General features: G+C 44.4%; 1 protein-coding gene across 6 annotated transcripts in view; it reads left to right on the top strand.

Annotated features, from left to right (window-relative positions):
* The first annotated feature begins 2787 nt into the window (after positions 1-2787).
* The window catches only part of EVI5L (ecotropic viral integration site 5 like), a 55620-nt gene continuing 31929 nt past the window's right edge, over positions 2788-26478 (top strand). The window contains exons 1-4 of one of the 6 annotated variants that reach the window (XM_080997005.1): positions 2788-3085; positions 17170-17395; positions 20046-20235; positions 20945-21169. In XM_080997005.1, the coding sequence (XP_080853131.1) occupies positions 17214-17395; positions 20046-20235; positions 20945-21169 (597 nt within the window). In that variant the 5' untranslated portion in view covers positions 2788-3085; positions 17170-17213. Of the gene's footprint in view, positions 3086-12827; positions 12846-17169; positions 17396-20045; positions 20236-20944; positions 21170-26478 lie in introns of those variants that run through there. The other 5 variants (XM_080997003.1, XM_080997006.1, XM_080997008.1 and 2 more) reach the window with 5 other exon arrangements.

The raw sequence follows: 26478 nt of genomic DNA, 5'->3' as shown, positions 1-26478 counted from the left end.
GGTGCTGTAGAGCACAAAACTTTTCTATGCAGTTTTACATAGGGTTTTTTCTTTTGATATACAGTGGTACCTTGGGTTACATACACTTCAGGTTACAGACTCCGCTAACCCAGAAATAGTACCTCGGGTTAAGAACTTTGCTTCAGGATGAGAACAGAAATTGTGTGGCGGCAGCAGGAGGCCCCATTAGCTAAAGTGGTGCTTCAGGTTAAGAACACTTTCAGGTTAAGAACGGACCTCCGGAACAAATTAAGTACGAAATCAGAGGTACCACTGTAATGATTTGATTTATGACTTATTTATAGCATTTCCCCCCATGTGTAGATCCACCCTAGGTTTACAGCAGCAAGAATAGGGGTCATAGCTTAGAGGCACTGCACATGATTTGATGCAGAAGACCCCAGGTTTCATCCCCAGCATCCCCAGTTAGAAGAATTGGTCAGCAGGTGAGGCTTGATACCCTAGAGAATCTGCTTAAGGCATTGAAGAGCCATGGCCGAACATAAGTACATAAGAAGATCCCTGCTGGACCAGGCCAAAGGCCTATCTAATCCAGCATCCCGTTCTCACAGTGGTCAACCAAATGCCCATGGAAGCTGCAAGCAGGAGCAAGTCGTTCTTTTTCTTCTTCTTCACATCAACTTTTTAGAGATTCAAAAACTGTGGTAATATCATGTCTTTTCAGTCTTCTTTTCTGTAATCTATACTTGCTAATTATTTTCCCTTCTGTTCTTAACCATCTTTATGGTTTTCCTCGATTTTGTATCCTTATTAAAAATGATGACCAAATAGGGAAATAGTATTACAACTGGTACTTAATCAGTACAGAGCAGCAGAGGACTGTTTCCTTCGTTGCCTTGCATATGGTTCTCTTCATACCACCCCAGATGGCATTTGTCTTCTTCTTTTTTGTGACAGCCTCTCACTGCTGACTCATATTCACATTGCAATTTACTATAACTGTAGTGCTTTGCTGCTTTCTGTTAATCTTTGTTAGCTTTATTCTTCTTGTTGTAATTTACTACATCCCTAACAGTCCGTTGTTATTATCATTTTGAAACTTAATCACATCCGCTCTCAAATCTTCTGAGTTTTGTATCCTGTATATTCTCCTTGCAGCCCATTACTGGAGGCCCATTAGAGTCAATGAGATAATGATGTAGATTAGTCAGGGTTCTATGCGCTCCCAGAAAATGATAGCGGTTCCAGTAAGAGACAGCACTGTCACACAACCCCAAGCATCCATGGCAATATTGCATACTTGCCTCAATCACAGCATAATGCCTCCAGATGATAACATTATTTAAGCTATATACCAACTATATGGGGTTTGTCAACGGGTCAGTATAGATGGACTCTCCACCCCATCACTTCTGACAAAAGACTGATATTGTTTCATTGGAAAAATAAAACTATCCCCCTCCTTGATCAATAGATAGAAGACTTGACAACTCTTGCAACACAGAGAAATCAAACATCGTGCTCTGACTCTGACACACTCTCTCTCTCTAGCCTATTGCTTTTCCTCTGTTTCACACCACAGCCCAAAAAACTCAACTTCAAACTTTGTCTTTCTAACTATCTCCGAGTTGAGGGCGGTCTGTCTAGCACAGATCCCCCTTTCCTTTGTTCTCTGAATGGCTCATCACCCAGGCAATCATCTCAACACAGGAAGCTAATCTGGGTTATCTTAACATTTGCTGGATCCAGGGGTTCGGAAGGCTAGTCTGTCTTATATTTTAACCCTTGCTGGGTGTAGGGGTTAGAAGGGTTTCAACTCTCCCCCACGCCCGCCCAAACTCATAACTCATAACTTATAACTCATTGTGGGCAGTGACCATTATGGCTTGGAGCTGATGGGAATTGCAGTCCAAAACATCTGGAAGGAACCATGTTGCTACCCACAAACGAGCAGAGCACCTGGCTGGTTTGCATACAAAAGGTCCCAGGTGCAATTCCTGGCATTTCGAGGTAGGAGTAGCCAATTGCTGAGCTATATGGACCAACAGTCTGAATCGAGGTAAGGCGGCTTCCTTATATTCCCACTCTCTCCCTACCCATCACTGGGTGCAAATCGCCGTTTTTGTCCCCAAAAGGGACCTATTTAATCAGTATCGCCTAGGGAAACCTGAAAAAAAGCTTCATCCTAACTCATTTGAATGAGAAATTTGGGCGTGCCGTTACTTGTCGTGCTGCCGCAATCATCTACTGCTAATGTTTAGAAACGGAGGCTCGTGGCTGGGGGCTGGATTATGGGGGCGAGGGGGGGCGGCGGCGGCGAAGGAGACTAAGCCAAGGTTCTTGTTGCATCCATCCCTCCATCATTCTAGACGTCGACCGTGCGAAGGGATAACGCGGAGCTGCCCTTGATAAACCTCATTGGCTGCTGGTTTTGTCACTCAGGTAGATCCCCCGCCAGCGCTCCTAACCACCTCTTAATTCACACGGTCCTGCTATTGGCCGTCAGAGAGCGATGCAGGATCATCGCGGTCCATATATATAGATAGAGATATATAGTGCATCCAACCTCCCCGCCCCTTCCAGGGCTTCCTTCCTCTCTCGCCGCTGCTACGGCCGCAGCCCGATCCCTGATCGCTCCATGAGCAGCAGCTGCTGAAGAGGGGCGGGCAGGCGAGCGAGCGAGAGCAGCGAGCGCAGGATCCGCTTCCCTGGCGAAACCCGGCTTTCCATTGGACGACGCGCCCGGGTAGGCGGGTGCGGAGCGCGGGGCGCCCGGTGCAGAATTGGCCAGCCATAGGGAAAAGGAGGTGGAGTCGCCTTGCCAGTCAGTCTGCCCGTCCGTCCATCCTTCCCTGGATCTGGGCTGCCGCGGGAGGAGGAGGCGGGAGGCGGCCGTGGCCACCGCTCCGCTGGCTCCTCCCTCGCCGCCGCCGCCGCCACCCGCAGCAGCTCCTCCATGGCCGCTGCGGCTCCCGGCGTGGTTGCCTCTGCCTCTGCGCTGCTGCATGTGCCGCTAGACGGGGAGGCGGCGGCCGTCGAGGCCGGGCCTGGAGGCTCAGGACCCCCGCCTCCCTGAGCAGGAGGAGAAGGAGCCGCAATGGCCCTGGCAATGCCGGCCCCGCAGGTAGGAGGGCCGGGGCGCTTCCCTGGCAGCCCCTCGGGAGACCCCCTTCTCCTGCTCGGAGGCCTGGGCATCTTCTCGCCCAAGAGCGCAAAGCACCGTCTAGGGGAGGACGGGCGGGGGCTCGGCGCCCCCCCACCTCTCCTCATTCGCGCCCCCTCCCTCTTCCGCCGCTGACCCGGTAGTTTGTTTTCTGCCTCCTTCCTCCCATGTAATGCAGGAGAAGTCTCCTCCCTCCTTATTCGAGGGCTTTTCCATGCAGCCCCAGAGGGGTCTAAGGGGGTCTCGCTCTTCTGTTCCCCCTCCCCTCCTTGCGCCCTATAGGCAGGGCCTGAGTCCATCTGCCTTAGCTGTGTTGGAGCACTTGGCCTAAATGTCTTGGGACACTTGAATTTTCTCGGGTTGCAGTGACAGCCTTCTGTCTACAGGCTCTGGGCAGGCCGTGAAACGAGAATACTGTCTCCTTGTCCCCTGTTGCCAAGGGGGAAGAAGAGGGTTTTCCCAGAGGCTGTGGTTGGGGAGAGAATATATTTACTTTCCAAACCCCGAAGGTGTGTCCTCCTGCCTACACCCTGAAGAAGTGACTTATCCTTCTCTGTGGACTGCCAACTAAGGAGTGGTTTGCTCTTCCTTTCCCTTAGGCACATCAACAATTGCCATTTATCACTCACTTAGAATGTACAAAGTGTTGTGCAACCCTTCCTATTTCCACAATGAACTCATCGCTGCTGGCCTTTTTAGACAGGCACTGAGGCTGAACTTGCTAAGTAAGGTACCTAGTATGTTTGCAGCTGATCAGTGGCTTGAACCAGGGTCTATGGACAAGATAGATCTCCTTTGTTTTGTTAATTGTTTTCTGGCCCAACCAGGTCTTGTCACCTCCCAAGAGAAATGAAAGGCTCAGGGACATGGATGCCCTGTGTGCAGCCCCCATTGCTTGCTTGCTTTTCTGCCAACCTTTGTGGTCAGTGAAGAGAGACAGTACCTTCCCTGCCCAAGAACTAAAGATGCTTCCATCTTCTGTCCTACAAAGTTCTTAGTGATAAAAAGGTGGATTGGCAGGCTTCCTTAAGGGAGGGTGTATCTTTTTAGAAACTGCAACCATCTTAAAGGTTAAAGAAAACAGCAATGTAGTCTGGCAACCCCAGTGACTCTTTTTCTCTGCTGGATAAGGACTTTGTGTTGCCTGTTTTAGAATGGTATTAGCTGCTTACGATTCCCAGTAATGTGCCACCTTTACTCTTTCCGCCATTTCCATCAAATTCTATCTCTGTATGAATGCTGATTTGTAGGTTGGTTTCTGGTGACTTTGACATTTTCAAGGTCTTAATTAAATTCACCCAGGATGTGGGCTGTCATTGCCCAGTTGTTAACAGTGGGCAGCTTTTACAGGATAGAAATCAACCAAGGGCACTTTGTCCATCTTGATACAGTTTTTCTATGATTTGCTGCCAACTGCTTTTCGTTGGAAGATTACCACATATGTTTGGCTTTGGTGTTAATGCTTGTTATTTATTTAATAGTCAGTGTAATTTATTTGTCCAGAATGGTGAGCATTGTGAATATAAGCTTTTGTTTTTGCCCTTTGCTGTAGCTGTATTGTTTTGAGCTTGGGAAAGCAAATAACTAAGCTGAACATCAGGGCAGTAGATATTTGAAATTGTACTTTTGGTTTCCTTGCTGTCTTTGCATTAATCAGATCCTAAAGAAAGTACTGCTGTTCTACTTGCCCGCATACCATCAAGTACCAGTGGGAAGCTTTCTTAATAGTATTAGGCATTTGTTTTTAGCTGTAGTTGGAAGTCCAGTGTTACAGCTTAAACAATGGGGGAACTGTTTCCAAACAGTGTGTCTCAAATGAAGCAAGAATGAATGTATGCATGGGTGCAAACTGCTGCTGTGGCTTGCCTTGGGGGCGGGGGTGGGTTTGACTCTGTACTGAGAGGAAGAGGTCCAAATTGCCAATCATTAAGTACCTGTTAGCTATGTCTCTTCAGAAGCTCTATCAGTCAGAACCTCTTGGATACTAATATGGTGTTTAAAAAGTTGTTTTCCTTGCTGATACTGGCTCATGAATTGCTTCTTTGGTATAGAATCTCTTAGCCAAGGAAAATAGAAATGATAAGAATGTCTTGTCTGAGTTAGAGTTTTAACATGTGGGGGTAAGTACATGTTGCTTGCTAAGCTTAAGAGTGAATGGATGTTTGGAATTTCAGCCCTTGGGTGCCCTTAAGATTTAATATTTAACCTCTTCAGTCTCGATGTCAGCAATTTGGTGTTGTCACAGCTGAAACAGAAAAGAGTGATTTCTCTCTAAAATACAATGTATTTGGGATATATATAAGAGCCTTTTAGAAACTAAGAGCTGGTTCAAATATCATTTTGACATTCACAGGGTATTTGGTTCTAGAAAGAAAGTGGGTTGCTAACCTTCCCACCTTAGCGTTGGTTACAATGATCAGTCTACTTATTCAAAGCATATTTGTCCTGTTTGTTAGTACTTACAGGTATATTGAATTGGCATGGCGAAGAAGTAACAGATTTCCAGAAAGTTGGGGTAGGTAGCAGTTCACTGTTGTGGTAGCAGTTCCACAAAACTCTGGAAAAATAATAGTTCCCAGCCTGAAATGTTACTTTACAGGAGTTCATGTTCAGAACCCAGTTCGCACATTTTGCGTAGTCAAACCATGGCTTGGTATGACTGAACAAACGTGTGGATTCCTGGAGAGAACATCATGGTCATGTTGCTGCTCCTTCTCCCTTCTTCTTCTTCTTCTTGCTGCTGCACTACCTGGAGTCAAGTCATGGTTTGGTTTAATATGTCCAAACCTGGACTCATGGTTTATCTCACTTGGGACAAACCACAGGCTGTAGCCAATGTTTGTTCTATGGCTTATCACATACATCCAACCCCAGGCTCATGATTTAACACTAAGCCAAACCATGGTTGTGCTCACAGCTGTATTGCACTAGCAGAACTGCAGGACAAGCAAAGCGATCACAATTCTTCTCCTTGAGAATCCACAAATTTGTTCATTCACACGAGGCCATGGTGTTAGTGTAGTGTTATGTGCACATGAGGTCATTGGGTTGGGTCCAGACTTAGTCATCACTTAAGTCCCATAAATATCAGTGGGTCTACTTGAACCCAATGACTGTCTGGATCCAGCCCATTGTCCTTCAGCGAGGAAATCTATTGCTTTGTTGATGTAGTTCATTTTCTTTCTAATCATGTTTGGGCAACAATACTTTATTTTTCTTGCCCATATGCTATGCCTTGTGTTTTGTACTTTGCATCACAACTGTTTGAAGTCTCAATGGTCTAAAAACATCTACTGGTGAAGAAATTGCTTCCATCCTGGGTTATAACATATTGCCATTCAAAAAGCAGCTTGAAATGAAAAAGTAATGTACTTGAAACTTTTACAAATGATCAAGAGGGTAAGATTTGATTTTTCATTAACTTTATTTGTTTAGGAGAATATCTTGTACAATAGTGGAACATTGTCAAAAACATTTTTCACTCTGTACAACTAAAGACACAACCTGGTGTCACAGTTTATATTAAAAGATTATGTGCCATGGAATAAATAATATTAAACTACTGTTTAATGTTCGCAGTGGGTCATTGTTCAGATAGGCGTTTTAAAGCTCCCATATTCTCTTTTCAAGTGGAGCGCTAGCGTTATAACATGGGCACTTCCTTGTAGGTTTCTGCCGCTGTATGATATAGTGAGCCATGCACAATATCCTTCACTACTGTCATCTGAAGACTTGGCTGTAAGAGGGTGCAACTGCATGCTGATGAAAAGCATGACTTTGTTTCAGTCCTTTTCTCTTGCTTGCACAAACCTTCACAGGCATGTGCACAAGCATTAAACTTTTTTTTTAATGATGGTGTTCCTGTGATATTAGGAACTTATGCCTTATTCTGACTCAGACCATTGGTCCATGTAGCTCAGGATTGTTAACACTGACTGGCAGCGACTCTCAAGGGTTACTGACAGTGGACATACCCAGTCCATGCTGGGGAATGAACTTGGGACCTTCTGCAAGCAAAGCATGTGCTTTGCCCCTGAGCCACAAGCGTTTCTTCTTGGTACATTACATCAGACCAGCTTGCCATTTTTTACAATGTGGAGAATCCCCACATACTTGGCCTCTTTCTGGTTACAGTGACTGGACATTAAGACTAATGAGTAATTTGTATTGAGCGTAGCTCACCACCGCATGGATGACTTTCAAAATGTGGCTTGTGCTATGAGTTTGTGAGCTGCAGTCTCATTGTATATTGGAGAACTCAAAGAGTGGTTACCATGGCAAATAAGGCAGCTTAGGATGACTTTTACCATGTCATCATTAGATCAGAAAAGGGTTGATGTTAAAATCCATTTCTCTCTTTTCTTCCCTTCTCCCCTGCCCACTGTCAAACTTCTTGTCCAGCTCCAAATTGTGACTTCACTGTGTCTTTGGGAGGCTGCAAGCCTTTGGTACCCTCTTCGGGTTGGCTGTATTAAGACACAATGCTCATTCCAGCATCTCCTCCATAACTTTGGGCGGTGTGGCTTCACAGAAGTGTGCATACATAAGGAGGGGATGGAGAAGAAGAAAAAGGAATGGAAGTTCAATTTAATTTTCTCCTCCATTTGATTTAATATTTGCACGCCACTTTTACAATAACCAAATTGAGCCCAAAGCAGTTCAAAACAATAATATTTAATATTTATTTTATTTATCGAATTTGTATACTGCCCTTCATCTGAAGATCTCAGCACAGTTCACAGCATAAAAATACACAATAAAATACACAAAATACATAATACATACAGGAATAAACAAACAAAAAGTAAACAGCTAACCTCCCCTCCCACAAACCCATTTAAAAGGACATAGAATTTTAATCAGCCCAAGGCATGGTTGAAGAGGAACCTTTCTGCCTGGCACCTACAGATGTCTAATGAAGGCACCAGGTGAGCCTCCCTGGGGAAAGCTTTCCACACACGGGGGGCCACTACAGAAAAGGCCCGTTTTTGTGTTGCCACCCTCCAGACCTCTCTTGGAGAAGGCACACGAAGAAGGGACTCAGATGAGGAATGCAGAGTCTGGGTCGGTTTATAAGGGGAGAAGCAGCCCTTGAATTATTGCGGTCCTGAGCCATTTAAGGCTTAATAGTTCAAAACCAGCATTTTGAATTGCACCTGGAAACTAATGGGGAGCCAGTGCAGTCAGGCCAGGATTAGTGTTTTATGCTCTTGCCCCAGTGTGCAACCTAGCTGCTGAATTCTGCATCAGCTGAAGTTTCTGAACCATCTTCAGAGGAAGCCCCATGTATAACGCATTGTAGTAAACAGAAACAAATAAAAGCAATATTTCTTCACACACACACACAATAAAAGTACAAAAAAGAATCAAAACAATATAAAATAGCATTTTGTTTAGAATATAGGGCTCATTTGTTCTTTCAACCACCAATAAAAACTTTGCCACTGCTAACGTTCTAGCTTTTGTCCGGCCTTCCAGTAGGAACCTGACATAGTGAGCCTCTGTTTAAGGCTGTATGAACTGTGTATTGATTTGTAATGTTTTGTTGGGTCTTTGGACCGTAATAAAGATTGATGATGATATAAAATAGCAAGATCAGACCATGCAATTCAGTCACATTAGATACATATGTTTGGAATGTCCATCAACCTTGTGGCAAGAAACAGAAAAAACATTGATCAAGTATTGGTGGCAATACTTTCCTTGCATCCCCTATTTGTTCCTTCGATGAAATCTGTAGCATTGGTAATAAGTCTGCCGAATTTAACAAGCTCACAAATGCTTACAAGCCCAGCTACCCACACATACTTTTCCATATATGCCAAGAAAGACAAAAGTGAAGAGCCCCACTTGTGTAAATCTTCCCTGCATGGTTGGCTGCAGGCTGCTGCTGATTATTCGCCTCAGGAAGCTAGAGTTGTGTCTAGCCATAAACCTGTTACAGTGTGAAGCAATGTCACTGGTGTGTAATGAGTACTTGGTCCGTTGGCAAAATCTGTATCCAAAGGCTTTGGGGAGAAGATCTAGAGAGATAGCCATGTTAGTTTGTGCAATAGCAGGTCACCTTAAAGACATAAGTTTTTGTTGGCCAGAGTCCACATACCTGGGGGAGGTGCAGAGTCATACAATGGGTGATGTTGAAACTATGGATTAGGTGCTCTGTGCATTGAGTTTCTTGCATAGTAGAGGAAACTAAGAACCCCTAATATATTTCTAGTGCAAGGGTGTGAAACCTGTGGCCCTGCAGATCTGTGTGGACTCCCTTCTGCTTTAGATAGCATGCCTAGCAGTTGGAGATGATGGGAATTGTAGTCCAGCAATATCTGCAGGGCCTTAGGTTTGTTTAAGCACATCTGTAGAGACAGATCAATATACGTTTGTTCCAAGTTTTTAAGGTAATTATGTCAAATGAATTTCAAATTGCCCACATATAACTTGCCTTTGAGGCTAATTTTGCATTAAAAGTTCAATTCTTGTGGCCCCTTCCATTAGTATATTTTGAAGCTTTCAGAAAGTGATTTGAACAATTCATTGGCTGTTGCTGTAATTATTATTATTATTATTATTATTATTATTATTATTTATTAATATGTATACCCCGCCCATCTGGCTGGGTTTCCCCAGCCACTCTGGGTGGTTCCCAATCAAATATTAAAAACACAATACAGCATTAAACATTAAAAACTTCCCTAAACAGGACTGCTGTTTAAATAAGATCACAAAAGTGAATAACTCACAGGTATGTAAACCTCTGTGTTAGGTCATGGTCCTAGGCTGAACCTGTCTTAACTTTGTCTTTCGTATAGCACCTAACTTGAAATAGATGCTTGACTACTCCTGCTGTTCTAGTAAAAGCTTCCTTTTCCTGGTTGCTTGGAGGTACTTCTTACACTTGGGTAACCAGGCAAGTAGCTATTTACAAGCCTGCTGTAAGAATAGCTTCAGTTACTTTGTGATGCATCCTTTTATGATAAATCTTTCACATTGTAGCCACTACTGCGTTTTGAAACCATAAACAATAGCAAGAATAACTTGGACTTCGTTGTGTTCCATATTTTATAAATGAGGTAGCATTTAATTTCAAGTTAAAGCTTCAGAAAGTATTACTACTGAAGCTTTTAATTTTGGGCCTAATGGGAAACAACTTTGCAAATATTGCTTTGCCAGGGCAGGGGCAGGAGTTTCATTATACTCTGAAGTCTACACATTTTGGTATGTGTAGCCCTCTCTGTCATGCATAGCAAGTGCACTGCAAACCATCTATTGCTGGCAACACAAGTGCAGTGCCTAGTCCTTTGTGTGTGTACTAACAAGAATCCAGAGACACTTATTCCCATCTAAGTTAACTGGAGCTTAGCCTTGAAGTAGCACTTTACCAAAAAGCTACCACTTTTAACATGTTGCATAAATGGACGCAAGAAAACTCAAACTAAAGATGCTGCCTTATGTCTAATACATAAATATGCATTGAGTATTTTTATCTGGAGGCTAGCTGAAGCATCTGAGCCACAAAGGGTGATGTGATGAATGACAGCTGCTGCCTTTTCAAGCCTTCTCACGAAACAATTTTCCCCTACCAGGCTCAGTATTTACGTATGGCCACAAACCAACCCCTGATGCCTTATCTACCCAGAGGGTACTTCCATGTACAGTCATCCATTTGGAAATGTAGGAATGTCATGCAGTTTCTTGTGAATAGTATAGCCTGCAGTGTTGGTGGCAACATCTGTGTGCACTCCTCTTTCATGTACAAATGGCTGGCCTGTAGTCTCAGATTGGAGGCAATGTATCTTAGCTAGATACTGTTATTAGAAAAAAGTTGAAGCGGCCAATAACTTAATTCAGGATCAATAGCTTGTACTTTTGCCTAAAGTTACTTTTCTCCCCTAAATGAAAAGGTATTTGTAAACAGTATCTACTATAATTGATCTTGACTGAGGGTTCAGTAATGGGGATTTTGGTTCACAACCTCAGCAGTAAGCATTTGATATGTAGCTCAAGATACGGTAGCTTCCTTGGTCCCAAAGGTTGACAAAAAAGCAAAAATGCCTTAATTGGTGGGCACTCTGAACATGCCCTGAATTCCCTTCTTCTCATGGCCAAGAGTTTATTTAAATCAACTGAACCATTAGAAGGTTTGGAAAGTATTACTACGGAAGCTTTCAATTTCAGGCCTAACTTGAAGCAACTTTGCATTGATTACTTAGAGCTCTTGCAGGGAGGCCCGGGATATTGACAAGATACTCTGTTCTAGTGCTGCTTTTTGCTTCATAATCTTCTGACCTGACCAGTGGGGAATTCTTAGTTGAATGCTGCTGTTACATTTTTATATATTATTAGATATCCCCCCCCCCCCCCCCGTATCAGGATTTGTGTGGAGGAGGTTGTAAACAGCCTTTGCTGGCTTAGAAAACGTAATACTGAATGCTGGAATTAGCTCTCTTCTGCAGTCATACAAGCAGGATATGAAAGGAACCTAAATTAATTTGAGGATGAAAGTGTCGGTGATGGGAAGCCATTAGGACTGCAGTGAGTTTTATGCATTTCTCTAGGCAATAGCTTGAACACAAAAGGGTTAAAACTGTAGGAGGAGGGGAGTTCACTCAAGCTGTGCCCCAGGGTCCATTCAGGGGTGGTTCTCAGACCTTTGCATGTGGCGTGCAAAGGTCTAAAGGGGGTTTCTATATTCTTTGGGCTTGGAAGGCTCCGTGTGCAGTTGAAAACCCTGCCTTATTATCAGGGCTCTAATTGCACAGAGTTTTCTTACTGCAATCAACAGAACACACTTAGCCACTTTCAGATCTTTGCGCTAAATATGTGAAGGTCTGAAAGGAATTGAACCATGGGAGTGGAAGGAGATAGTGACCAAGCAGGATTTAATTCCTCATGCATTAGAATTCAATCCTGCTTTCTGCAGGGATCAGCCATGACCTTTCCAGGCAGAGCTCTGCCTGCCCCACACCTGATGTCGCATACGGTGTTTGGTGAGGGGCAAGGGTGTGTGTTTTGGTCACAGGCTAAATGGGAAGGCCAGGCAGGACCAAATCTGTGTCGTGGGCTGGATGTTTCCCCACCCCTGCTTTAAATCAAAAGTGGGTTGTTGTTGTTTTGTTTATTATATTTGAATACATTTTTGATAAGTCTGTGCCTACAACTATCTTAGCAGACAAACTTGAAATTGGAAATGAGAAATTAAATAGAGAAAGGAAGGAATAAAATAAGAAAACACGTACCATTAAAAAGGGTAAGAATATACAACCCAGTGAGCTTGCCACTTGATAAATGAAAAATGGTTTTTTAAAAAATCTGATGAAGATGTCAAAAGGAGTTCATAGCTTATCTGAAAGTCCCAAATGTCTTCTGCTGATTTTGAATGCCTGCATCGCTGAATGTATTTACTTGTACTTTTACATAATATTTATTGTCTAAGGTTACAGGAACTAACTCAGTAAAACAATGTATGTGTGTTGGGAAACATGAGCCATGAAAATTTACATATACTGTACCACTCTTGTAAATGTTAAAGCAACTCTGTAGGGTAGGCAAGTATTATCTACATTCTTTTAATTCAAACTTTTCCAGTTTAGGGGTCTCCAAATGTTTTGGATGGCAACTTCCATTAACTCTTGCCATAACTGCTGTGCTAGCTGGGGCTGATGGGAATTGTAGTCCAACACATTTGGAGGACATCAGGTTGGTGAAGGCTGTGTTAACTGACAGAGTAAACCCACACCAAATTAGCAACTGTCCACTGTAAAAAAGGAAAAAAGCTTGGGGTTTATTCTAAGTTCTTCCTGCCCCGTCATAGAAGGAAGTAGCACACCATTCACTCTCCTTTCATAAGTAAAAGAAAGTGTAAAGGAAAGTAGGAGTGGGAAATTAGAATGAATTAGGAAAGATACTGGAATGAGAAATAATAAAGAAGAAAAGAAAGATATGGGAAGGATAGGAAAATGAGAGAGAGAGATGGAAAAAGATACAGGCTGAGCAAGAAAGAAGGAGATGCATTAAAAATGGGGAGGTGTGGGAATGCTTCCCCACTCTTTTTATTTGGGATTGAGATAATCTTCCTTCCCTAACCTATAGCTGAATAATGAGACTTTCTTCCCCTCAGGAAGCGCCACAATAGCTGAGTCCCACCCCAACCTCCCACTTATAATTATTTAGACCTTCTATTTATATTTACTGTTAATGGTATATTAGAGATCAACCAAGGCTCTTCACAAAATGGCTGCTCGAAAACTGCACAGTTGTTCATTATAATAAGGGGTTCATTTATTAATGTACAAAACAAGGTTTTGAGGACATAGGTAATCTGTGTATATTGGTCTGGAGGCCTTGAGCCTCTTGGCCTAACCATTTCAGCCTGTAAACCCTTGAGGTCTGTGGGGCTTAACTGAGGCCTTGTCTTAGGCTGGGAGTGTCTCTGAGTTGGTTGAAAGGAGAGATCTGACAGAACAGAACTTGCAGGGGATATTTGGGGGGGGGGGGCAAGTTGTCTTAGAATTAATGGACTCTGCAGTTCCCTGAATTCCCCTCTTCTAATGGTTCAGTTGATTAATTGTGCATTTATCGCAGGTGTTTGCAAAATTATTGTCCATTTTATGTGACTATACTTTTGAAATGGAGAGAAATGAGTAGGATGAAAAAGAGGTGCAGAACTTTTGGCACGTATGGGGAATGAACCTGTGGCCTTTAGTGTTATTAGCACCACTAGCCCAGAGATGGAGGACCTGTGGCATTCCAGATGTAGCTGGACTGCAACTTCCACCATCTCTCACTGCTGGGTATGTTGGCTGGGGCTGCTGGGAGTCAGAGTCTGGAGAGCCACAAGAGTCTGAGTCCTCATCCCTGTTCTAACCAGGCCTGTCTTCCCCCCACCCTCCTCCCAGCGACCCTCGTAAACACACAGCTTCTGTTGCTGGAACTGTTGACAGGTATCACAGGTTTTGACTGAGCATTTGCCATGACATACCTTGGCACCACTCACAGGTTAAAATAAGCAGCAAAACTGATTAAACCTAAAACTCTAGATGTATGGTGCGCTACTGCTAGGGCACAGTAGATAATATACTTGTCCCTTGACTTAATAATAATAAAAGATTTCCCAAAAGATGCAGTACAAATGGAGAAATCATGTCCAACAACAGCGAACATTAGGAGGGGAAGAACTGGCAACACCTATTTACTGTAAATTACTTGTCAACCTTGAGACTCCTACAAATTGGTATGGACCATCCTCAAATCTACCTTTCCTACACTGCTAAGTTTCTTGTATATCTATTAAGCTATTCTCTAAGCTGCAGCACCTACTCCCCCATCCCTGGATATCAGGTTATAATAGAGAAATGCTGTACGTGTGTCTTACCCTTAACATAGGGCTTCAACTATGGCCCTATTCAAGCCTCAATCACATCCTCTTTAGCTGTGCCCCTTCCTACTCCTTTCTCACAAATTTCAGCGTTCTCTGACCATTTTAGGTGCTCTTTTCTGTTCTTTTTCCAGCTCTGCAGTATCTTGCTTGAGATGGAATCGCCAGAACTGTATTCTGCATTCCAAACAAGGCTGCTCCATAGATTTGTATAAAGGCATTAGAGTACCAAGAAGAGCATTTTCAATCTTTCCTTAATAATCTCCCTAGCATGGATTTTGTTTTTCACATAGGATGCTGTATTGATTTCATTATACTCTCCACCATGATCCCAATAGTGAGTTGCACAATATATCCTAGCTGTTGCTCTGCTTCGGTACAACTACCTCATCGACGTATGTGAGAGGTTGGAGCTTATTTTGTACCACTTTGTATCTGTATCGCTCACACTCACTTACACTGAAGCTCATTTACATTTCATTTGTGATTTTTGTTGCCTGTCCACCCAGTTTAGAGAGCAGCTAAACAGAACACATCTAGAAATATATGTACAGTGGTACCTCAGTTTTTGAACACCTCCATAGTCAAATATTTCGGAACTCGAACACCGAAAACCTAGAAGTAAGTGCCTCAGTTTTCGAACGCGCCTTGGAAGTTGAACAGGAAACACAGCTTCCGTTTTGAGTTTTCCATATTGAGGCTTGCGTTTTGAGGCTTCCGCTTTCGGTTTTCGAATGTTTCAGAACTCGAACGGACTTCCAGAATGGATTATGTTCGAAAAGTGAGGTATCACTGTAGGTGCAAAAGAAATTACAGGAACATCTGGCAAATTTACAATAAGAGAGCACATGTTTTTGATAGTGCTTGGTCCACTGCAGCCTTGCAAACCCATTCTCCTTCACATTCATTGGGCTTTGGGGCATGAGATCTAAATAGAAAGTGAATAGATGACATGATACGGAAATAAATTATGTGACAAAGCCTGGAAACAGGATTATTTTGATTTCTCTGGTAGATCAGACATTGGTCTGATAAAGACCCGGGCTGAACAATCACAAACTGCAATTAATGCTTGGGCCACAGATAATGTTGCCACAATGTCAGGCGAACATTTGCTGTGTCCAATACTTGCTCAGCCCACGATTGGTGGTGGGGGAGAGCAGGAGAACAGGACGAAGAGGCATCTAAAAACATTGCCAAAAAGGGCAGCTCCATTATCCTTGGCAACACAGCTGCTGCCTACAAATCTTGGGATAGGATTGAGTCAACACCACATCACTGCCCAGAAGTGGAGTGAGCCAGAATACATTGCAACACATACAGCTGTGGCATAGCAGCCCATCATTCATTTGATCCCCAGTGGCACAAGTGGCAAGACATGGCTCCTTAAGAGAGATATCTGGCTGCCCTTCAGAAAAGTGTCTGAGACACCAAATACCATAATCATTCCATCTTCAGGACCCAGTTGGCTTCCTCGTGGCACCCTGCCAGTTTTTGTGGCGGGATTTTATGGTGTTATCTGGCATTCTGTGAGGGCAGGAGGACTTCTACCAAATTCTGAGGCCCCTCGGGTGGCCTAGCTCCACTTTAGGATTGCACCATTAATGCAGCCTGTTGAAAAAAGTGTCTTTGGCTGCAGTCCTAACCCCATTTACCTGAGAATAAGCCCCACTGAATTCAGTAGGACTTACTTCAAGTAGACATGGTTAGTCATGAGACTAATATCATGGGGGAACATAGTGAGTTGACTTCTGAGTCCTTCTGATGTCAGTGTTGCACTTTTTCGTGACATAATTAGAAATATCATTAAAAAATACCAGCCAGGATTTTCAAGCAGATTAGTAAGAATACGAAGAGTTGAATGAGTAAATTTATTTGGGAATTACCTTTAAAGAATTTTAAATTCAGCAGAAAAAGCAATTTAATGAAGGCCTGTAAGCTCTGTACTACAGCAGAGTTAACTAAAGGAAGGTAGTGTGACCTTTTTTCATTTCAAAAAATATTTGGAGGCTTTTTCTCAGCAGAGACTTAACCTTACATCTGAATTATTTGTGAGCTTAGAAGTAAAGTGTTGCCTACTATTGATAGAGATGTCTGTTGTGTTTTAGCAGCCTAAAAGAGATCACAGAATACAAAATAGCCAAATTGATAAAACATTAACCTAGTTCACAGATAACAGTACAGTGGTACATCTGGTTACATACGCTTCAAGTTACAGACTCCACTAACCCAGAAATAGTACCTCGGGTTAAGAACTTTGCTTCAGGATGAGAACAGAAATCGCGGCGCAGCGGCAGCAGGAGGCCCCATTAGCTAAAGTGGTGCTTCAGGTTAAGAACAGTTTCAGGTTAAGAACGGACCTCCGGAACGAATTAAGTATGCAACCAGAGGTACCATTGTACTCCTACATCTTTTAAAAGTTCATCTCTTGAACTACCACCTTAAGTTAAAAATTCAGTCGTCGTCATCTCGTAGAGCCGGAAATTAATAATCTCTGTACTCTTCCTGAAGTGCCCGGTTTTGAATACGATGGCCTGTTAGAGCCTTAGCCACCTCCAACCAAATGCCTCTGAACAGTGTAGAACTAGACCTATAAAGGTCGTTCTTTATATTGACTATATAAGCAAAAAAGGACTGTTGCTCTGAAAAATGTGGTTTTCCCCCTTCCTTTCAGGTGATACTTTGACCTTCCTGAAACTGTTTCTGAATACTTTTTTAATGGACATCCCCGCTACTCTCAAACTGCCTGAGATGGCAAGTCCGGCGATCAGCCCAGACTCTTCTTCCCATGAAGGACTCTCCTCCGTCAACTCCATGCCTGCATGCTCCCCCACGTCCGATTCCGAGAATCTGAGCCCAGATGAGTTGGAGCTATTGGCAAAGCTTGAAGAACAAAACAGGTAAGTTGAGTGAAGTGAGCTGAACTTGGTTATAGTATGCATACACACTGGGCAGTTTAAAAAAGTTATCAATGTGAGTATTAAAGCTGAGAAACCAATCCTTCTAGTTGGGAGTGCTGTACATAAATACATATTTTTAAATGCTTTCTTGAGTATAAAGGCCATATAGTGTATAGCTCAATGCTACCAAATGGGAGATATTCTTGGACCTTGATAAATCCAGCTGTCACCTTTTTCTGTTCATTCGTTCAATCGTTGCTATTACTGAATGAATAACGTGAGCCATACTGTACGGGCAAGTTAGTCTGTACATTCTCAAGTGTTGCATATGCCATCATTCCCTGCCAGCATTTCCTTTTTTCCCTTTGACAGGTTACTTTAGCCTAGGGATCAGCCTAGTTCTGATCACATGGAACCCCCATCAGTCCCCACCTGTCCCGTTCCTGCATACATGTTTTTTAAAAGGAAATCTGCGCAAAACTTACTTTCTTTCTCCAACCTACATTTTAGTGGTCCAAGCAGCATGCCTTTTGCATTGTTCAACCATGTTTTATTGTCACACAGTGTCTCTGGAAGCAACTGACACACATACACATCTCATCAATCCTGGGGCCATTGGTAGCCATGTTTTCAACTCGCATGGCAACAGGCATGATTATTTGCTGCTGCAAGCAGCTCTTAGAGGGTATATATATATATATATATATATATATATATATACACACACACACACACACACACACGTCCCACTCAGACCACCTCGTAGGGCTTTATTGGGTGGTCCAGATTCAGAGGCAGAACTCCTCTGACCCATGATTTTGTTTGCAAGGCATAGATCAGATGTGCTTGCCTCATAATTCAGATCGCTGACATTCCTTCAGCATACCTAAATGAACCATATATACAAATGAACCATTCATTTGTAAGCACATGAACTGGATATTAAAATAAGATGCTGCATAGATCATTAGGGCAGCATTTCAGTCTTCTTAGGCTTTCCACCTTGTTGGACTTTAGAACCTCTAAAAATCAGAGGCCAGGTGGAATAACTTGCTGGGACCCTAGAATTAGCAGACTTTCCACTGTTTCTCCATTTGAATAAGGACTGAGTGCAGTATTCCTCTTTCCAGCAAAGCACATGTTCTCCCATGTAGCAATCAGTGACCTGAGTGCATGTTGGATTTCATTGTTCAGGTGTCATTGTCTAGGTGAGGCTCCATTCCTTTTAGAGACAGAAGTTTTGCCAAAGTATCCAAGCAGTGTGTGCTAGACTGAGTAGACAGGCAGTGAGAGCTCTGTTTTGGCATTGCCTTTCTGTTTTTTGATTTGCCTGGATTTGACAGCTGCTCATATCATATAAACAACTGTAGATTTGCTACTTTCAGTAGCTCTATGGTAGCTTCCTTTTACTGAATGCCCTGCTTGATTTCTAAATGGCCATGTGGTGGCATCCGAACATCAAATGATCGTGACAGCCAAAGAACCTGTAATGGAAAGTGACAAATCTTGAATTGAACAGGCAAAGATTTCTTGGTAACTTGTGTCTGGCTGTTTCTTTGAAATACTTATCTCTTTGACCTAATGTATAACAGCTCTTTTCCTAATCTAAAGGCTGTTTTGTTTACCAGACTGTTTTATCATGGCTGCTTCACTTGGGATTGAGAATTAGTAAAGTAGAAAACTGAGAACACCTTGCTGATGAGTAAGCATAAGTCCTTTATAGCTGCCTGAGGAATCAAATTCTGCTGAGCTGTGTATAATGAACAAGGTTTTCTTAATATTTATAGGAATTATATTGCCCTTCATGTTTCTAAATCTGTTTTTAAAATGGTGATGTGATTTTGGCTAAAGGCTTCAGGAGCTTACCAAGTTGATGGGTAGAATAATCTAGTAGGGGATTTCATTGAAAATGATTTGTGAAAGTAACAGAATTCAATTTGTCTTAATTCTCTGGTCTTGCATTTGAATATAAATTATACCTTTATTTAAAATAGAAATTGGGTGAAGCCGAGATGTATCATAGACATGGAGAGGTTTTCTTATCATTCTTGACTCTTACTGCCTGAGATCTTAATTGTTAAATTGGGCTCTGTTGAGAAATGTGCTTTGTTCTCCCACCGCCCGCTCTTACCGGTGTGGCGTGGCGTGGGGAATGACTTCCAGGTTGATGACGCCTGTGCGCATGCGCACGGGTGCTCCTCTGACCTGGATGTGTGCCAGAAATAGCGTGTGCGCACGCGTGCGGGACGGAGAAGCGACCCAGAAGAGCACGCGTGCACACATGCTTTAGCCCATCCTCCGACAGACGGAACGTGGGCTGGCCCATCGTTTGGTAAGCTTGCATCATTTGGTAAGCTGGTTACAGACTCCATCAGCAAACAAACTTTTCTGTGATTCATGTGATATGTTTGTAGCTGTTTTACCTCTGGAGATGCTTTGTATGCTGCTAGAAGGGCTGGCGTGTCAAAAAGCTTGTGTGCAAAAGCATTTAAACTTAGTTCAACTGGAAGCTCTGTGCATACCAAGTGTAATTGAGGAGTCCTACTTTCGTGGTAGCTTAGTTAGATGTTGATGCACTTGCATAGCTCTGAAGGTGTAACCTGATTGTGGGGCTGGTAGGGATGCTACTAACAGGCTGTCATTTTCCCAGGCTGCTGGAAGCAGATTCCAAATCCTTGCGCTCCATGAATGGCTCGCGAAGGAATAGTGGGTCCTCTTTGGTCTCGAGCTCTTCTGCCTCATCCAACTTGAGCCATCTTGAGGAGGATACCTGGATCTTGTGGGGGAGGATTGTAAATGAATGGGAAGAATGGCGGAAAAAGAAGGAAAAACTGCTCAAGGTGAGGGAGTCTGCTCTGGCGATGGGCAATACCCATGACCACGCATGAATACTACTCCTCCTCTCACAAGAAGTATTGTAAAAACAAGAAGTGATATGGTTGGCTTGTGACAATTGCTTTTAATGTTCATACTGTGTTGTCTCATTTGTAAGTAATGCAGCTAATGAATACTTTTAATTATAATAACACAAGTGTGATTGCATAAACTCTGTAATCCTTTTCACAGTTGTACACACTTACATCACCATTGTGGGCTAATGTGTAAGTAATGATGTGCCTGTGGTTGTTTGAGGGGAGCAGAATTTATCAGAGACAAGATATTGGAGGGAAGGAAAGTTTTATTTATACAGTGCCACTGATGTACATGGTAATTTGCAAAGAATGCATAAAAAATTATGGTGCAATCAGTTAATAGTTACAAACAGAGAACTAGATAGTGAACAGAAATTCTCTGCCAATAGAATTTTGGTTACATTTTTGAAAACTTAATTTTTTTATTCATGTACTCCCTTCTCTCCTACCAAGCTGACTTTTTCCAATATGCTGTGATCATGAGGTAATTGCTTTGCGTCCGGCGTCCTCCTTAGTTTACACCAAAGGTTTAAAATATGAAGCCTCCTTATGGTATATTGAGCAGAACTACTTCACAAATGTCACTTGGGGTTTCTGATACTTTGTTTCTCTCCCCCCCCCCCCCCCCCCACTTTAGGAGCTCATAAGGAAAGGAATTCCCCACCACTTCCGAGCCATTGTTTGGCAACTTCTGTGCAGTGCCACTGACATGCCAGTGAAGAATCAGTATTCAGAGTTGTTAAAGATGTCTTCTCCTTGTGAAAAGCTAATCAGGAGGGATATTGCCCGGACATACCCAGAGCACGAGTTTTTTAAGGGACAGGACAGTCTGGGCCAAGAGGTTCTCTTCAATGTTATGAAGGCAAGTAGGAATCTCCCTAATGAAATTGCTTTAGAAATCAACACTCAGTGCTTGATGCTCCAAAAGTCTGATCCTTTGTTATTCAGGCATTTCATGAATTGAACTTTACAAAGTGGCTTAACCTGCACATCAAAGGAAGACTTCTAGCTGCCTAGAGTTTGGGTATTAGCATTCATAATTCATAAGACAAAATGTGTGGTATCTATGCACTACTTTCATCTGCTCTGTAAAATCTTGGTACCATAATACATGCTAATTTCTCTGCCCCTTAAATTACATGGGCCTTGTCACATGGATCCCTGAATCCCTGGATACAGCTTTATATTAGGCTACTTGAATTATTCTTATTTTTATATCTAGAAATTCTCCTGAGACAGCCTTGATAAGAACTGATGCTCCTTCAGCTCTCAGTATCATGAAATATACCAGCCATGGATAGTTTCTAAAGGAGTTGCTTGACTTCCACATTGGGGAATGGGGTGTTTATTGCTTTGCAGACCTTTCTAATGTCATTTTTTGTAGCAAATAATTTTATGGCTTGTGGCTGACATCAATCTGCTGAACAGCCGTAGGTTCTGCCTAGCAGAAAACACACTGTGATATCCAATTGTTTGTGTCCAGACTTTGGGAAATTAAAACTTAAATACAGTTTTAAAATTTCAGCTACATAATAAAGCCATAAATAAAAGTGTGGTGGTAAAGAGAACCAACCTCTAGCAGGATATGCATTGTGGGAAGCAGGAATTAAGAAAGCCAGTTGACAAAGCCACACACACCACAGATCTTAGAACCCAGACCTTTGCAAATTACAGAAAACTTAGGAAGAGCTGTCACTGTGCCAGACATGGGAGAGAAGTCCCTTGCCCTCCACTGAGTCCTCTACACATGCAGAGAACTTGAGGATGTCTGTCTTGCTTCATGCCATACACTGGAGAAGGAAATAGGCAGTCCCTCTTGTTCTCCTGTTCCCATTTTTTGATGTGTGGTGTGAAGTGACTCATCTGTTACTTTAGAAGTGACTCATCTATTGGTACGGGAGTCACTGATGACCACACATAATTGACTGCCAGAGGCAAAATTTTGTTGACTTCTCAGGGGGAATATAAGATGTAGCTATTCCTGAGATGGAGGTGTCTCTGCATGTTGCTCTTTGATGTAACTACACTGTGCCATTGGGATAGCTTAGCTATGCGTTTGTCAGGGAACTGCCATCGGAAGGAAGGGAAGTGAAAGGGCTCACACAGGTTGGGAGAGACTCAGCAGCTGAAGAGGGAACCAGTAGGGGGAGAGGAGCTGAGCTGAGGGAAAGTGAGCTGGAGGGATGGCTCAGAGACACTTCCAGCGAAAACAGTGGGGAGGTTTCAGGACCTCCTGTAGGGACACCCACTCCTCGCCGGAAACTGTCACGCAGAGAGTCCAGAAGACGTGTTTCCGTTAAGGAGCTTTTATGTTGGAAGCGATTCCGAAAGCAACCACTGTCGGAATCTGCCAGCGACTGACGGAGCCATGTTTAAGGGGCTCCGTTACAGACAGAGGTTTGCAAACTTGACCAAACTCTGAGGGACTAGGATTTTACACACAAGCAGCTCATCGTCCCATCACAGCATTCCGACAGTCTCCGTGAGCAGCTTGTGCAGGAGAAGGCATCATGAGCAACCCAGCCGGAACCGGAGAAGCAGGAGCTGGAGCGGGTCCAAGCCTGGAAGAAAGGTACCGGGTGTTGGAGGTCCAGCTAGCGCTGCAGACGGCGAGGCTTGAGGAGAGGAGGGCTCAGGATGCAGACAAAAAGGGGAAAGACACCCAGCTCGTCAGAAAGGTACCAGGATTGGTGCAGAAGTTTGGGGGGGAGCCCAAAGACTATCATGGCTTTCGGACAGAGATGCAATATGCCCTCAATCTGCAGTTTGATGAATTCCCTGACGAGGAATCACGAGTGGCTTTCGTGATTGGGCATCTTGAAAAGGGGGCGAGAGACTGGGTTAGACCCCTGATGGCAGCGAATAGTGACGTCCTAAAGGACACGATGAAGTTCTTTCGCGCCATGGATCTGATGTTTTCCAGCGATATTGAACAGGGAGTGGTCCGCAGACAGTTAATGGCTTGCAAACAGGGGAGCCGATCTGTCCGTGAGTACTGGACTGAGTTCACCATGTTGATCCATAAATTGGGGTGGGATCTATCGGCGGAACCCATTCAAATGCTCTTTGAAGAAGGGCTTTCTTCGGCTGTGAAAGACGAACTTTCCCGGGCGCCCAGGGCGGAGTCTATGGACCAGCTGACCAAATCAGCGCTGACCATAGGAGCGCGCCAGGAGGCGAGAGCATTGGAGAGGCGGGAAGGGAAGGGGGAACGTTGGAAGGAGTTCCGCATTCCAGACATTCCAGAGCCAACTTTCCCGCCGGCAGAGCCGATGGAAATCGGAACAGCGCGCGCGCGCGCAGTTTCAAAGCCCAGTGAGGGGGGAAAGAAGGAGGGAAAAGGCGCCCGGAAATGCTATCTCTGCCAACAGCCAGGTCACTTTGCCAGAGTCTGCCCCCAGAGGAAGGAATGGCAAGGGATGGTAGGAGCTGTGGAGGGAAGAGAGGAAGAAATACCGAAGCAAGTAAAAGCCAACGCCTGGCTGCCACCGTCGGGGCACAGCAGCCAGGCCAAAGAGCAGTGAAAGTGCCCACGCCAGAACCTCCTAAACCCGCCCTAGTGATAGAAGTGGCGCTAGAGCTGCCAAACGGACACCCTCTAAAGATAAAGGCGCTGTTGGACTCAGGCAGCTCCTGCAATTTCATGAGCAAAGAGTTTGCAGCTGAACACCAGATACAGACGATCCCTTTAAGCAACCCCCTGCAGGTGACCACGATCGATGGCAGGGAGCTGTTGGGAGGAGAAGTCAGCTTGCAGACCGTCCCAATGATAATGAAGGTGGCAAGGCACACCGAACTGATAGCGTTTAATGTGGCCACCTTGGGAGGAGCTCCCATTATATTGGGGATGAGCTGGCTAGCGTTACATGATCCGCTGGTGGGCTGGCATCAGAGAGTGGTTTCTTTTGGTTCAGCACATTGCTTAGAACACTGCAAAGAGGGAAAGGGTTTGGCAGGGGCCCAAGCCACCCTAGCAGGGACTGAAGTAACGGAGAACGTGAAGGTACCACGACAATACGCAGATCTCCGCGACGTCTTCAGCGAAAGGGAAGCTGACCAACTACCCCCGCATAGACCCTTTGACTGTCAAATCAATTTACTCCCTGGGGCACAGCTCCCTGTAGGCAAGCTGTACGCCATGTCAGACAGAGAGATGCAGGAGCTAAGAGAGTTCATTGACAAGAACCTGAAGAGAGGGTTCATCAGAGAGTCCAGGGCGGTGGGGGGCAGCCCAGTGTTTTTTGTGGATAAAAAAAACACGAACAAGCCGAGGCTTGTGTGTGACTTCAGGGCCTTAAATGCAGTGTCAGAACCAGTGGCTTTCCCTATGCCCAGGATTGACGACATTTTGACAAGGGTCAGGAAGGGAAAGATTTTTACTAAACTGGACCTAAGGGGGGCGTACAACCTGATACGAATAAAGAAGGGGGATGAATGGAAAACCACCATGTTCACCCCTTTGGGGGCATTTGAATATTTAGTTATGCCCTTCGGCCTACAAGGAGGCTCCGCGTGCTTTCAATCGTTTATGAACCACGTCCTGGGGCCTTTGCTTTACAAGAATTGTGTGGCCTTCTTAGACGACGTGTTGGTGTATTCTGAGAATGAGGAGCAGCATGTGAGAGACGTCAGAGAAGTGTTGAGCAGGCTGCAAGCCAACCAGCTGTGGGTGAAACTGGAGAAGTGTCAGTTTCATACCAAGGAGGTGGAATTCCTGGGGTATCGCCTGTCAGACAAGGGATTGGCCATGGATCCCGGCAAGGTCCAGGCGGTGCTGGAATGGAAAACACCCAAAACAAGGAAGGATGTGCAGAGGTTCCTAGGATTTGGGAACTTCTATCGTAAGTTCATCCGAAACTTTGCCCACCTGACGGCGCCCATTACGGACTGTCTCAGCAGTAAGAAGAAGTTCGTTTGGACTGAGGAGGCGGAGCGAGCATTTGAGGAACTAAAAAGGGCCTTCGCCTCGGAACAACAACTCCTGCATGTGGATTTACAAAAACCGATGAGAGTGGAAACTGACGCATCAGACAGAGCGATTGGGGCGGTGCTTCTGCAGCCAGGGAAGGAGGAGTCAGAGTGGAGACCGTGTGCCTTTTTTTCGCGAAAGCTGAACAAATCCGAGAGGAACTACACGGTGTATGACCGAGAACTACTAGCCATTCATGAGGCGTTCCGGAGATGGAGGCACCTGCTAATTGGCGCACAACATAAGGTGCAAGTGTGCACTGACCACAAGAACCTAGAGTATTGGAGGACGGCACGAGTGCTCAACCAACGGCAAGTGAGATGGGCCCAGGAGTTCTCCAAATTTAACTTTGAGATTTGTTACGTGCCAGGCCCAGAGAACATTAGGGCGGACGCTCTCTCACGCAAACCTGAATATTTGGAGGGGGAGGGAGCACCCGAAGAGAGACATGTCATTCCAGAGGACCGCTGGGTGTGTGGGGCGGCATTGGTGGGACAAAGAGAACTGGTAGAGGAAACAGAGAATGATGAATACGCCCAGAATAAGCTCAGAGGTCTTAGGGGTGAGGGAGAGGAACCAGGGGGTTTCGAGGAAAGAAATGGAGCTTTGTATTACAAAGGGGCACTGTATATCCCTGAAGGAGACTTAAGGGGGAGGGTACTCAAGCAGTTGCACGACAGCCCCACGGCGGGGCATTTTGGACAACACAAAACCATGTGGTTGGTCACCAGGGAATTTTGGTGGCCTAAGGTGAGGGAAGATGTACGGGAGTATGTAAGAGGGTGTGAGCAATGCCAGCGAGCCAAAGGGGAGAGGCGGGCACCGGCGGGGCTATTAGAACCCTTACCAACCCCAGAACGACCTTGGGAGGCAGTGTCGATAGATTTTATGACTGATCTGCCGAAGTCCAAGGGGAAAACAGCCATCATGGTGGTGGTAGACCTACTAACAAAGATGTGCCACTTTGTAGCCTGCTCGCATGCAGTCACGGCGGAAGAGACAGCGAAGTTATTTGTAGAACACATTTTTAGGTTGCACGGGGTGCCATTGAGGGTGGTCTCAGACCGAGGAAAACAATTTACTTCCAGGTTCTGGAGGAAGCTCATGAGCTTACTGCAGGTGGAGGTCAACTTTTCGACTGCCCGGCACCCTGAAACCAACGGGCAGGCGGAAAGAGCAAACGGTGTCCTCCAGCAATACCT

Source organism: Podarcis pityusensis, assembly GCF_964106645.2.
Source record: "Podarcis pityusensis genome assembly, chromosome: 2".
Classification (NCBI taxonomy): Eukaryota; Metazoa; Chordata; class Lepidosauria; order Squamata; family Lacertidae; genus Podarcis; species Podarcis pityusensis.
The sequence above is the reverse complement of the archived record's forward strand: the minus strand, read 5'-3'. Positions and strand labels throughout refer to the sequence as shown.